We start from the raw sequence: 13,320 nt of genomic DNA, 5'->3' as shown, positions 1-13,320 counted from the left end.
TACGCTGTTCACAAAATTCATTACGGACAGACGGACGAAGGACGGACAACCCGAGAACATAATGCCTCCGGCGACACTTCGCGGAGGAGGCATTAACAAAAACAGTCACTCACCGCAAGCATCGCTGCGCGCCCGGTGGCACACACCCCCAATGTGCACAGGTTTGTCTATAAATAATCATCTGTATAGGGCAGATAAGGCAGATACGGAGCGGCGCAGTGAGTGCCGTGAGTGTTTTGGTTTTGGTTTCTCTGTGTTTCTTTGCACGCAGATTCGGGTGTCGCTGTAAGATATTAGCATACTTTGAGAGACAAGCACTCAGTTGTATTGAATGTAGATACAATAGATCTGACTGGAAGGCTGCCAAAAACCACAGGAAACGAAGAAATCCTGGAGCTTCTAAAAGACGATAACCAATGGATGCATTAGCATATGGACTGATGTCAGTGGGACCCATGAGGTCTGGGGAACGCTTTGCATTTTTGTTGCATATAGTTTGGTGGCACAGCATGTGGAGGGAATAGCACATTACCAGAAAGCAGATGAATAGTTTTACCTGATGTCTAGATAATATCAAATTATAATACCATCAGACAAAATCAAGCCTAAATCTTGAATTAAGTGGAATGGATGCAATCAAATACTTGCTGAATTACCTGTAATAAAGAGTATGAGAAATGTTCATAACTAAATGTGTAACGCATACATTGTAAATACTTACATCCTTGACTCGTCATCCCGCGAGACACATCAGAATATGGCCCAGGGCCAGCTGCTGTTGAGGCTGATATGCGAATGCAGTATTCAGTAAATGGCTGCAAATCTCTCAGGAAATATGAAGACTGCTCATCCTCTGTAGCATGAATTGTCTTCTCACTGGTGTCTTATGAAAAATAGGACACAAAACTGATTATTTGAAGTTAACCAATATAATTATTATTATTACTGTATTTTTTATTATTTTTTTTTTTTGCTGTAGAAATATTTGTCCATTAATATTTAACATGGAGTGAACAGTCCTGGTGATGAGTGCCTTATAGTCCATGGGCCAAGACCCGAAAAATGGGTTATTGGTACCACCTGAGGTGGCAAAACCATTTTTGGTGTCATTTTGTTTGTTGGACATAGATATGCTTATCAAGCTATGATAGCATTTCCAAATGAGTAGCTTAGTCATAATAAATGAATTTTTAACCAATTTTGGTCTTTTTTTTATATCCCTATACTTCTGAATCGAAACTAACCGCTATACAAAGAAGAGCACTGTCTTCTGTATGTCCACAGGTGTTCTGTTGAAAACGCGGTGCGGTTAGTCTTTATTCAAGGCAGCGAAGGGAATATCCAAAGGGTTATGATGTCCACAGCTGCCACGCGGTGCGCTTAGTCTTTATCTAGACCAATGTACCGTTATCATATCTAAAGTTCCTATCAAAAGGGATTATCTATACTGTTTTTATACTACCCTCTCAACAAATACATCAGTTTTAAACAAAAATCACTCTGTTCATTTACAATATTATTTATTATAATGTATTGTAGTGTACCGGTACATTGTTTTTGCATTATCTTTCATTGTTGGATGGAAATAAAGCGACATTGGCCTGGTATTAGCGTTTTCACCGTAGCGTTTTCACCGGGAAATGATAAATAATTGAAAAATACGAAAATATTGAAAAAATTCACGAGGAATTACTCTTTTTTGTTGTTGTTGTTTTTAGATAAAGGGATATACACTGTATCATAAGCTTTGGATATTCCCTTCGCCATCTTGAATAAAGACTAAGCGCTGTGGACATCATAACCTTTGGATATTCCCTTCGCTGCCTTGAATAAAAACTAAGCGCACCGCGTTTACAACAGAACACCTGTGAACATACAGAAGACAGTGCTCTTCTTATGTATAGCGGTTAGTCTCGATTCAGAAGTATAGGGATATAACAACGAGACCAAATTGGTTAAAAATTCATTTATTATGACTAAACTACTCATTTGGAAATGCTATCATAGCTTGTAAGCATATCTATGCCCGAAAAACAAAATGACACCAAAAAGGTTTTGCCACCTCAGGTGGTACCAATATCTGGCCTGGCCCATGGACTATTAAGATTTAAGGATACACAAGCATGAGACTCAGTAGATCTAGCACTCAACTGAATATTGCAAGTTCACCCTCAATGTATTCTTGAAGGACTTTTAAATAGCTAAGAAGAACTAAAGGGGGCTTTGAAGGTCTCCAAGGACATGGTGTCCATTTGTGTATTCTATTACACTGGTGATAATACCTGTCAAGTTTGCAGAAAATTTGACTGTATGTTTTTGAAGGGAAGACTAAAATGTTAAAACTGACCTCAATTTAATACCAGCCCAAGTGGGCCACCCCTGGATCTGGCATATACAAACTATAAAAAAAATTTACTCACTAATGTTCTTACTCAGAGTGTTTCTGGTTTTACAGAATAATTTCAGAATGATTCTCTAATTTTTGAATGCCTATCCATACAAATATATGACCATGAATCACAAAACAAACAAAATGTCGCACCCCATGATTTTAACGTGAGGACTCAAAACAGGTGAAATGGGTCAACTAAGGCAATCTTGAGTTTTTCATATTTTCTGAACGAGCTCTCTTTCTTCTACACTTTTCTTTAGTTTGGGATTGTAATACGAACGGGAAAGTCTGTTTTTTGCAGTTTTTCTACAACCCCTTTTTGGGGAATAGTAGAATGATCAGGTATGTATTAGAGGTCCCTTTTCATTTCTTGAAATCCTTTGTACACTCTTCACTTTCAAGTCTAATAACTTTTGAAAGGATAATGCTACTGCTTTGAAAGTTGGCATTAATCATTGACAGAACATGTTAACAGAACATGTACAATGTCAGCTTAATCTGATAATCCCTCCATTGTTGTTGCTCTGTTGGTTGACATGTTGTGTTTTGTCCCTTTCATCACACAGCTAGCGCGGCTTGGTGAAAGATTAAGCGCTTGAATAAACCCTGTACTTCAGAGCCTCTTTTCTCAGTTCACACTTTTCCTGAGTGTGTGCTTTCTTTCCAGCATTTAGGTAGGTTAGGGGAGTCCATATTAAAGCATTTGAATTGAGTTATACATCATTTTGATGCTTAGAGTCTGCTCTTTCAGAATCTGTTGTAGAAAAACTGCTGAAAAAAAAAAACTTTCCCATCAATGTTATGATCCCAAACTACAGAAAAATGTAGAAGGATAGCTCTTTCAAAATATGAAAAACTCAATAATGACTCGGTTGACCCATTTCACCTTTTTTGAGTCCTCACATCAAATCAAGGGGTGTGACTTTTTTTTTATGTTCGTTTTGTGATGCATGGTCACATATCATGTTTTACAATATTCATCTTGCCTACAATGTACTACGGTAGAGGGTTCATTTTTAACCCTCTTTCCACACAGGACATACATTATACACCTTGCATACAATTCTTATCCACCATACATAACTACTTTACTAATGGACTTTCTCACCTGAAGCTTTCAATGGAAACTGGAAGTTTTAAACCCAATTTCAGTATTCTTTTATTCTGTCATATCTTCATCCTAATCATTTACTAATTTCCTTCCTTCTAAGTGACATTAGCACTGAGCATAATGATAGTTCTTACTCAGACATTGACAGTTGCCCTCGAATACATCAGTCTTGCAGTAGGAGATGGTGTAATGGCTTATGCGGCCATTTTGGTAGTCCACATGCGGGGAACGCCAGCTGATCTTCAGCTTTGTTGGGGAATCTCCAATGCTTTCCACTGTCACTGATCGAGGGGAACCATCAGGTTCTGTGGAAGAAAAGCAAAAGATAGGTATGTCGCATCCAGCATATTGCTTTAAGTCAGGTTGGTGTTCATACGTACATGTCTGTGTGGTGGTATGGTTGGCTGAATTTTGAGTGAAGTACATGTATAACCTTCTTGGTGGCTATGATCTATGACTGTCTGAAGTACATTTTCTTGGTTCCCCAGTCTCGCACTGACATCACTAAAATTATGAGTTGCTTGTTTTTGCAGCTTTACTGCTGATAGTGGTAGATATCAGAGTGGCCTTCTTCATCATGCTGCCCCACTTTAAAACTGCTTTGAATGGGGCCACACTGGATTTCTGAGCCACTTTGAGAGGGGCCACACTAGCTTTGCCAGTTGGCATTGCCGGGCCCGACATAGGTAGAGTGTAAGCTGGCTCTTTGCCACACTTGGCGGAGAAACCATATGCTGTTTTGACTATAAACCTACAACTGTAGTCCATTTTGTCAAAAAAACTCTATTAACCACAATGAAAAAAATTCTTTTGAATAATCTTTCACAAACATTTGCAAGTAGATGTGCTAATGGTATGAATTTCACATTCACCCAAAATGGCGGGTACTGGATACTGTACAATGTATATAGTCTTATACATGTACATCGTCTATTTCTTGGTCTTCTTTTGCTTATTTTCTGCCATTCAATGTCAACATCCATGCATTGGTTACACTGAATTCGTCCATTGATGTTCTACTGCACCACTCAACTGTCTTCAACTCCTAGATCCTAGTTCCTGCGGCCACATGGTTATTGCAATGCCAGGCCTTCTGGCATCGTATTCTTTTTCCACAGATATTCACGCAAATCCTATAATGAATGATACATAAGTCGGTGCAAGACTCATGTGGTCTTGCATGTGGTTCTTGTTTGTTGCAGTGGTTCCTGTATGACACTTTTTTTTGGGAAAGTTTTTCTTTTTTTTAATGAAACTTTTATGTCAATGTAGGGCAATTTGTCCATCTGTTGTAATAAACTTGCATGTGTGTGTGTGTGTGTGTGTGTGTGTGTGTGTGTGCGTGTGTGTTTATCATTCATGGGAGAGGAAAGAAGAGTGAGAGGGGAGAAGGGAAATTGAAAGGAAATGTCTACTCAGATCAGTCAAGCTGCCTTTTACACCAGTATCCGTGATTACCAACGCTAATCAAATCTTTTGGACGAATGCTGGTCCTTTGCCTAACATTCAGAAACACAACCATCATCATCATTTGAGATAAACACCAACGCAAACAAATTACAAAGTACTGACACTCCAGTTGCTGCAAGACAAACATGTTGCTACAAGTGATGGCACGCAGCAATAGGACTAGAGACAAAACTTCCTTCAAAATACTGCAGCAAACTGACAAATTACTGATATGAAAAGATATACAGGGCACTTTAACCCTAACTAGGCTGGGGGGGCTCCGAGGCCCCCCCTCGACGTTCCACGCTATGTATCGCTAACGCGAAAAGCTATCGCCGCGACGTTTCATAACTTTTTTCTTTTGAGTCTCCCGCATCTTTTGACACCAAATTTGCGATGCCCGGGCGCGCGGTTCCGAAGTTGCTCACAAATATGTACGTGCATGTCAGACCCAAAATTGCTCAAAAACCTGAATTTGTGAACAATTTCAGTGCAAACTGTGCTTACAGGCAAATTTCATAAAAGCCTGATTATTTTGGGGTTTTATAGATTAAAATCAATTAATAACATATTTTCTTGTTTGGAACAATGTCGCGGACAAGTTTCATAAAAAAAACAATGAAAAACAAAGTCGAAAAAACAAGGAAATACGTAAGAAATTCAAAAAACAATAAAATACTTAAGAAATTTTTTCTGATGACACAATTTTTTTCTCTTATATTTGCTCAGGACACCAAAAAGAATATTTACACAAGAAATGTGCCCATTTTGAGCTTTACTTTGTGATTTACACCACATTGTCTGATTTCATGCATCATTACGCATAAATTAGCATAATTTAGCATAAATGATAATTTTTTTACAATTTCACTTCGTGGTACTTTAGATTACATCATAGGCAATGTGTGTGCCAATTTTCGTCGCGATCACGGGGTCGACGGTCGAGATCTGGAGGGGGGGCCTGGGAGGCCCCCCCCCCCCCCAAAAAAAAAAAAAAGAAAAAGAAATCACACCAAAAAAGGTATAAGAAATGAGTGAAAAGAAACAAAATGTATGCCGCAGTGAACACCAGCATGGGAAACATAGTTTGAATACTTTCCACATGCACATCGTCACACAAATCATGCAACACATAAACAAAAACTCACCTCTCAATTGCAGGAAATGACGTAATGACGTTAAAAAGAACACACAACACTCTCAAAAGGGTGTTTGTACTTTAAACAAAGACAGCAGAGGATCAGGAGAAGGTAGAAGGTGAGGAGAGGAGTCTCTAATAAAGAGAATCAAATCTACTGTGGTGGTAGGCAGACTATACATAGCACTGCATCTTTGATAAAATGGATTGCACCAAGGAGGTTATTTGAAGCTAACTGATTGCATGCACTCTAGTTTGTGATTGTGTTAACATGTGTGGAAAAAAACAACAACAACACATTGCAGCCTGCTGGGCTGGTCTGCAGTGAAATCTCATTCAGCATTCAATCAAGATATGGAAACTGATGGCATGCACTCTAGTTTGTGATTGTGTTAACATGTGTGGAAAAAAAAAAAATTGCAGCCTGTGGGCTGGTCCCCAGTGAAATCCCATTCGGCATTTACAGCAGTTGAATCGCAAGTGGTATGCTGAACCACTCTTTCATTGCTCCCAATGTGTATGCCTTTCATGTAGAATTTGGTAGCATTCAATTTCATGGCATATGAAGAAACAAAATAAGGCTGTCCTTACCTGCTTCACTTGTTGTGGCAAATACACTTCTCCAGTCACTGTCACCCTTCTTGTTGACAGTGGAAACTCTAATGTGGTATTCTGTTGCTTGATTCAGACCCCCAATTGTAAACATGCGATTGTTCACATCAGTCTGTGTAGCTCCATCCCTGAATGAATAAAAGACATGCAAACCCCCTGAAATTAAGCCTTATCTTTCCACAATGAACACACAATTTTAATCTTTAATGCTGAGAACTCAAAATGGGTACACATAATGCTTTTAAGAGAAATAAACAGTTGCTGCACTACACAGATAGTAACAATAAAAAATAAACAAAAAACCTGAAAGGAGCTTGACATCAACCTCAGCTTAAAGGGAGTGTACAGTTCTGGTCGAGGCGAGGATTTAGCTTTTAACGTTTTGCGAGATATTCAGAAACCACTCTATGAGATGTCAAAGAGCATGCAATTCTAAGGGGTATCAAAAGTTTATTTGATGAAAATCGGTTTTGAAATGGCTGAGATATCCAAAAACAAGGTGAAACAAAGAGATACTAATAAAGTTGTGGCCTGTCGCCTTCTACTATTATCACTTTTATTATCTCAGCCATTTGGAAACCATTTTTCATCAAATAAACGTCGAATCCTTCTTAAAATTACATGCTCTTTCATATTTTATAAGAAGTTTCTCATTATCTCACTTAGAAATGTTCAAAACATGAATCCCTCACCTCAACCAGTACTGTACAGTCCCTTTAAGGTATAGCATTTAACTTGAAGTGGGGATGCAAGTTTTGAATTCACGTTTTTTTGTACACATGGATTTCATAATGACCACAGCTTCAAAAGGCCAACACCTTTTCTAATAACTTTGGGTAAAGAAACAGCAGAGTCAAGTTGTGATGTGTGAAATCACAGTGTGTCATATCTATTACAGTTGAGGAAACATGTTAATGACAGTTGCCCACAGAAATTGAGTTGATGGGCTACTAGAAAACAGAAGGACATACAGTCAATAAGACTGACTGGCATGTATTCTCTACCATGAGGAAATCTGTGCCATGTTTAGTTATCTAATTTTGTTACATACAATGTGTGTTTATATGAACAAAAGAGTCCAAATGAACAAAAAATGAATGTTCCCCCTTTTAAACACTTGTGGTCAAAACAAGACAGAAAGCAGACAAAATCACCATCGTTGGTAAATATTCTGAGTCTGCTCCCTACTGGCAGCTGCTCTGTGAGCAAGGTCTGATATAACACTGTAATCAGGAATGAAATAGGAAAAAAAAAATGAAAGGGAGTGCAGGCACCCCCCATTAATTTTTGAAGATTCCATCTTTGTCAGCCAATTGTAGTGGGAGGAAAACATTGCGTTAAAGCCTTTTTTTTTTTAAATTTGCTTGTCAGCCGCTGAAACCTGGAAGTGGCACCAGAAATATTTTTGGAATTCCCCTTTTCGGAATTCCTGGATCCACCCTGTAACTGGTATTAGAGTGGCAATCATGATAATAACGAGGTTCATTGTTGCTCAGGGAGCAGACTCAGGTGTGCTTCTTCTGCTTCATGATACTTTAAAAAAAAAAAAAAAAACATTTGTTTTCTTTTTCTTTTTCTTTATTAGCCTTGCAGTCAAGATGATCTTTTTTTTTTTTTTTTCTGAGCAGCAGCAAACCATTTGATGAGCCCAATTTGGAACTCTTTTAGGCAGAGCCATCTGAATTAGCTTTTGTTTGCTTTTGCACACACACACACAAAATACTATATAAGTAAAGTGAAGTGAAGTAGGGAACTATATTTGTGTAGCTTTATATCTCCTGTCCCAAAGAATATTTCCTGCCTGAGCGTGGTTTAAACCTCATCAGAGCTTATACAGACATTATTTGTATCTCTAAGGCATTTTCACATCTTACATACAGCTTTTGGTAATAGTTTAAGTTGTGTTTTCTTGACATCCTGTCTTGACTAAAAAAGAAGAAGATAAGATTCAACTGGACATGAAGAGTTTCCTTAACTAGAAACCCAGGGTCTCATGCTTACGTGAGTATTGCACGTTCACCTTCCATACATTTTTGCAGACTACTACTGAGAACATAGGAAAGGGGGGGGGGTAGCTTTGAGGGTCTATTTAAAAAATTTGATTATGCAGTTTCTAACCCCCCACCCCCAAATCAAAAACAAAAAACAGTATGTACAAACCAGGGATCTCGCCAGCGTATATCACCCTTGTCGGCACCGACAAGCGTGCGGTTTGAAGAAACAATTGCCGACAAGGGTAAAACTTGCCGACAAGGGTAATACCATACGTGAACTTGCTTGATGAGTTCAGTTCGGACCAATTTCTCGCCTTTTTTACTCTTGAATATCTGGCTAGAAAAGATTCTAGATGTTGAAAGGAGCAGCGCAAAAAGTTATTCACACAGTCACCACACCGATCACAAGGCGGCTCAACATAGCTACTAGCTAGCTGCACACCATGTAGCACATCACACACTTGCTCACTCACATGCGCTCTGATTCGGGATCCACACACACAGCAATTTGTGTGAAGTTGCACCTAGCCACAGACAGCGGCCTGTGTGTGTATACTGTACATGACGGTATTGTGAGAGGGAGAGAGAGGACGGAAAGAGAGGGTCGGAGGCCGAGGGAGGCTGAGGAAGGCTGACACGTGCTCGCTTGTTGTCACGCTTGTTGTCGGGTTACGCAAAAACAAACGATATGAAATGCATACAGCCCAGTACCCCCCTCCGCCAAAGGTTGTATTTTTTTGCTGCTTTGGTTTGTTTGTTCGTTTGTCTGCCTGTCTGTCTCTCTATTCGCAAAATAAGTCAAAATTTGGGAACAGATTAGGATGAAATTATCAGGAACAGTTTGTTGGTAAAATGGCGCAAGGAACAGATGATTAAATTTTGGTAGTGAGCAGGATTTATAATACCACCGGAATTCACCGCCAGGATCCAGAATGTTTTTTAAATTACTTTGTTTCGTATATTTGAAAGGATTCGTATCAATTCTTTAGGAAGCTGGCCATCGGCAATGACGCAAAATTAGATGCGTTCAAAGCAATGCCGCAGAGAGAAAATTACCTCCATCTTTCGTTAAAAAACACACACACACAAAAAAAAACGTGCGATGGAGTAAGCAAATGCAATTTTTTTTTTTTTTTTGTAGATTCAGTGGGTTATTCTTTATTTAAAAAGCCATGCGTTCCACTTGAGCCTTTTCACTTTCCATGGATTCGTAAACGTCATTCGTGAATATTCCATTTTCCTTCTCCTGGCCGAAATTAGTAATTCTGTCATGATGGTCTTTCAAGTTCAACGTACGTAATGCTCCACGTGCTTCTGGCCTGGTTTGTTAACAGGGTTAGGGAGCCTGCATGGGCAGAAAATAAATGACTTATCATTCATCGCTGTTCTCAGCTGGTTTACATGCTATTTACACGCTGTTTACGACCGCTGAAGTAAGGTGGGAGCAGGCGCGGCATTCCTTTATCTGACACCTGGCTTTCGTGGAAATTTCCACAAGCCATGATATCAAGTTTCCCCACTGCCTGTGGTCGTGTTTTTTTGTTATTCTTCATTACGAACATTGATTTGTTCAACTTGAAAAGTGTAGATAATTTGCTTCGAGCACATGTTTCTTTCTGTTTTTTTATCGCAGCGTCACTAACATTTTGTTTTGTTCATCATCCATGCATGGCAGGGGTTCATGGGAGGAGAACGATAGGAATGACAGGGGAGAAAATAAACTGAAAGAAGGAAGCATCTTTTGAGCAAGCCGTCTTTGCTTTTCTCTACACTAGCATCAGTTAATATCACCACCAAGGTTCATTTTTTCTTTCCCGCTAGATAACTCAAAAAAGTTATGAATGGACTTGAATTCAATTTTCTCGGAAATTTTGATAATGTAAGGAATAAATAGTTTAATTTAGGTATAATGATCCATAGATGGGCGGAGTTTCTAGTTCATTATTGAAATATTTGTTCTCCATCACCGATATGAAGTTTGCTCTCCTTTCCATTTCGTACTTCCATCCCTTCTCTGTCCCAATCACTGCAAATGTGTGAAAATAGATCCATTTGGGATTCATGAACACAAGATATTAATGTATTATATTAATGTAAATTAGGGAATTTTTTTTTTTTTTGTGTGTGCGCGTTTATTCATTTTTTTAAAATCATGCTCTTGCTTCAAGGAGCTACGCTTTTCCCCGCGTAAAATTAATAATGGATACTGCACGCAGAGGCCCACGTTTTGACATGAACAACGAAAGATTCTTCATCTATTTATAATAATTTGAAATAAAGAATGTTTGGTTGTTCACGTAATGTAAAAAATATTATTTTGACATTTCATGCGCTTAACTGTCGAGCATTTTCTTCTTCTTTTTTTTTTACGGGAGAGAGCGAAATGTTATTCTCTTTAGCAATGACGGCCTAGGCATACATATCATATTTGTGACGCAGTTTTGATTTTCATTGACACATGAATTGTTCTCCTTCCAGATCAGTTCTTGATTTAGTGAAAGTTACTAATGTTTTTCACATTCACACAAGGCAGTTTGGTTAGCCAGTGTTCAGTTCACTGCCAGTGAAATTTCGGAATAAAGCGATTGCCCAAAACGGTGTTACTCTGAGGGTTTGTTCCGAAATAATGACAAAATAATACTACATTCTTTATTATTCTGAAGGTTCGTTAATCGGAAAATGATAAAGAAACAATGTCAGTTAATTTCCAAACGAAATCAGTTTTGTTATTTCGTACGTTCTGCCAGTGAAATTTCGGAATAAAACAGTTACAGTTTTCTTACTCTGAGGGTTCGTTACTCCGAAAAAAATAATAATGAAATAGAACTAGATTCTATATTCTGAAGGTCCGTTAACCGAAAAATAGTAAAGAAAAAATGTCGGTAAATTTCAAAACGAAATCAGTTGTCATTTTGAACGTTCTGCCAGTGTAATTTCGGAATAAAACGACGGCACAAAACAGATAGTTTTTGTACTCTGAGGGTTTGTTACTCCGACAGAAATAATAATGATAAAATAATACTAGATTATTCATTCTGAAGGTTCGTTAACCGAAAAATAAATAAAGAAAAATGTCCGTAAATTTCAAAACGAAATCAGTGTGTCATTTCGAACGTTCTGCCAGTGAAAGTTCGGAATAAAACGACTGCCCCAAAACAGTTTCAGTTTTCTTACTCTGAGGGTTCATTACTCCGACAGAAATTATAATGATAAAATAATGCTAGATTCTTTATTCTGAAGGTTCGTTAATCCAAAAATGATAAAGAAAAAATGTCCATTAATTTCACAACTAAATCAGTTTTGTTATTTCACACGTTCTGCCAGTAAAATTTCGGAATAAAACGACGGCCCCAAAATGGTTACAGTTTTCTTTTACTCTGAAGGTTCGTTAATCCGAAAGAATAATGATGATAAAATACTATAGATTCTTTATTCTGAACGACCGCTAATCGGAAAATGATAAAGAAGAAATGTTTGTTTATTTCCAAACGAAATCAGTTTTGTTATTTCGAACGTTCTGCCAGTATAATTTCGGAATAAAACGAAGGCCCCAAAACGGTTACAGTTTTCGTACTCTGAGGGTTTGTTACTCCGAAAGAATAATGATAAAATAATACTCTACATTCTTAATTCTGAAATGATCGTTAATCGAAAAATGATAAAGAAGAAATGCTCGTTTATATCCAAACGAAATCAGTTTTGTTATTTCAAACGTTCTGCCAGTATAATATTTGTCCCCCCCTTGAGCATTGTGCCCTGGGGGCCCCCCAAGTGGGGTACTGTGCCCATCTGTGCAAATCTGTATGTATATTCTATACTCAAGCAATAACACTAGTTAAGTTGGGTGAAAATCTGATCACATGCTTTGGAGGCTTTGCTACCCACCCCCCCCCCCCCCCCTTTTCCCACTCCAAAGGCATTGTGCCCCTTGAAGCCACCAAGAGGGGAAAAGAGCCCATTTGGACACATATCTTTGGTACACATTGTATCATTCTAGTGATAATCCCTGCCAAGTTTTATGAAAATCTGAACATGCATACTCAAGAAGAAAAAGAAAATGTGAACAAGGCAAGTGCCATAATGTGTCTCGCCCATTCGCGTACAAGAAATTGTACGCGAATGGGATATAACAGATAAAAAAAGAGATATAACAGATACAAAGAGATATAACAGATAAAAAGAGATATAAAAGAGTAAAAAATTTATGGCAAAAAAAAGAAACGTGCCATAAAAACTTAACATTGGGCCCTTAAAGTTCGTTGACCCCTGCCTGTGACCTTTTGCCCTTGTGGTGACCATCCACTCCCCAAGGGACATCTATCATCCAAGTTTGGTATCAAACGGACCTATGGATCAAAAGTTATGACCCATAATAGAAACGGGCCTTAAAAACTTAACATTGGGCTCTAAAAGTTTGTTGACCCATGCTTGTGACCATTGACCTTGTGGTGACCATCCACTCCCCAAGGGACACCTACCATCCAAGTTTTAGTCACAAATGGAGTTATGGATCAAAAGTTATGACCCATAATAGAAATGCGCCATAAAAACTTAACATTGGGCTCTAAAAGTTTGTTGACCCATGCTTGTGACCATTGACCTTGTGGTGACCATTCAATCCCAA

General features: G+C 38.4%; 1 protein-coding gene across 2 annotated transcripts in view; it reads right to left on the bottom strand.

The window, feature by feature from the left end:
* LOC139744119 (uncharacterized) overlaps nucleotides 1-13,320 on the bottom strand; it is a 124,959-nt gene that overhangs the window by 19,599 nt on the left and 92,040 nt on the right. For both annotated transcript variants that reach the window (XM_071654574.1, XM_071654575.1), the window contains 3 exons: nucleotides 6,682-6,830; nucleotides 3,638-3,808; nucleotides 722-883 (listed from right to left, as the gene is read on the bottom strand). In XM_071654574.1, coding sequence (XP_071510675.1) covers nucleotides 722-883; nucleotides 3,638-3,808; nucleotides 6,682-6,830 — 482 coding nt within the window. The remainder of the gene's footprint in view (nucleotides 1-721; nucleotides 884-3,637; nucleotides 3,809-6,681; nucleotides 6,831-13,320) is intronic.

Source organism: Diadema antillarum, unplaced genomic scaffold (genome assembly GCF_040938485.1).
Source record: "Diadema antillarum isolate AM-2024a unplaced genomic scaffold, OU_Dant_1.0 seq00001137_RagTag, whole genome shotgun sequence".
Taxonomy (NCBI): domain Eukaryota; kingdom Metazoa; phylum Echinodermata; class Echinoidea; order Diadematoida; family Diadematidae; genus Diadema; species Diadema antillarum.
Note: the sequence above shows the minus strand (reverse complement) of the source record. Positions and strands in the feature narration are given on the sequence as shown.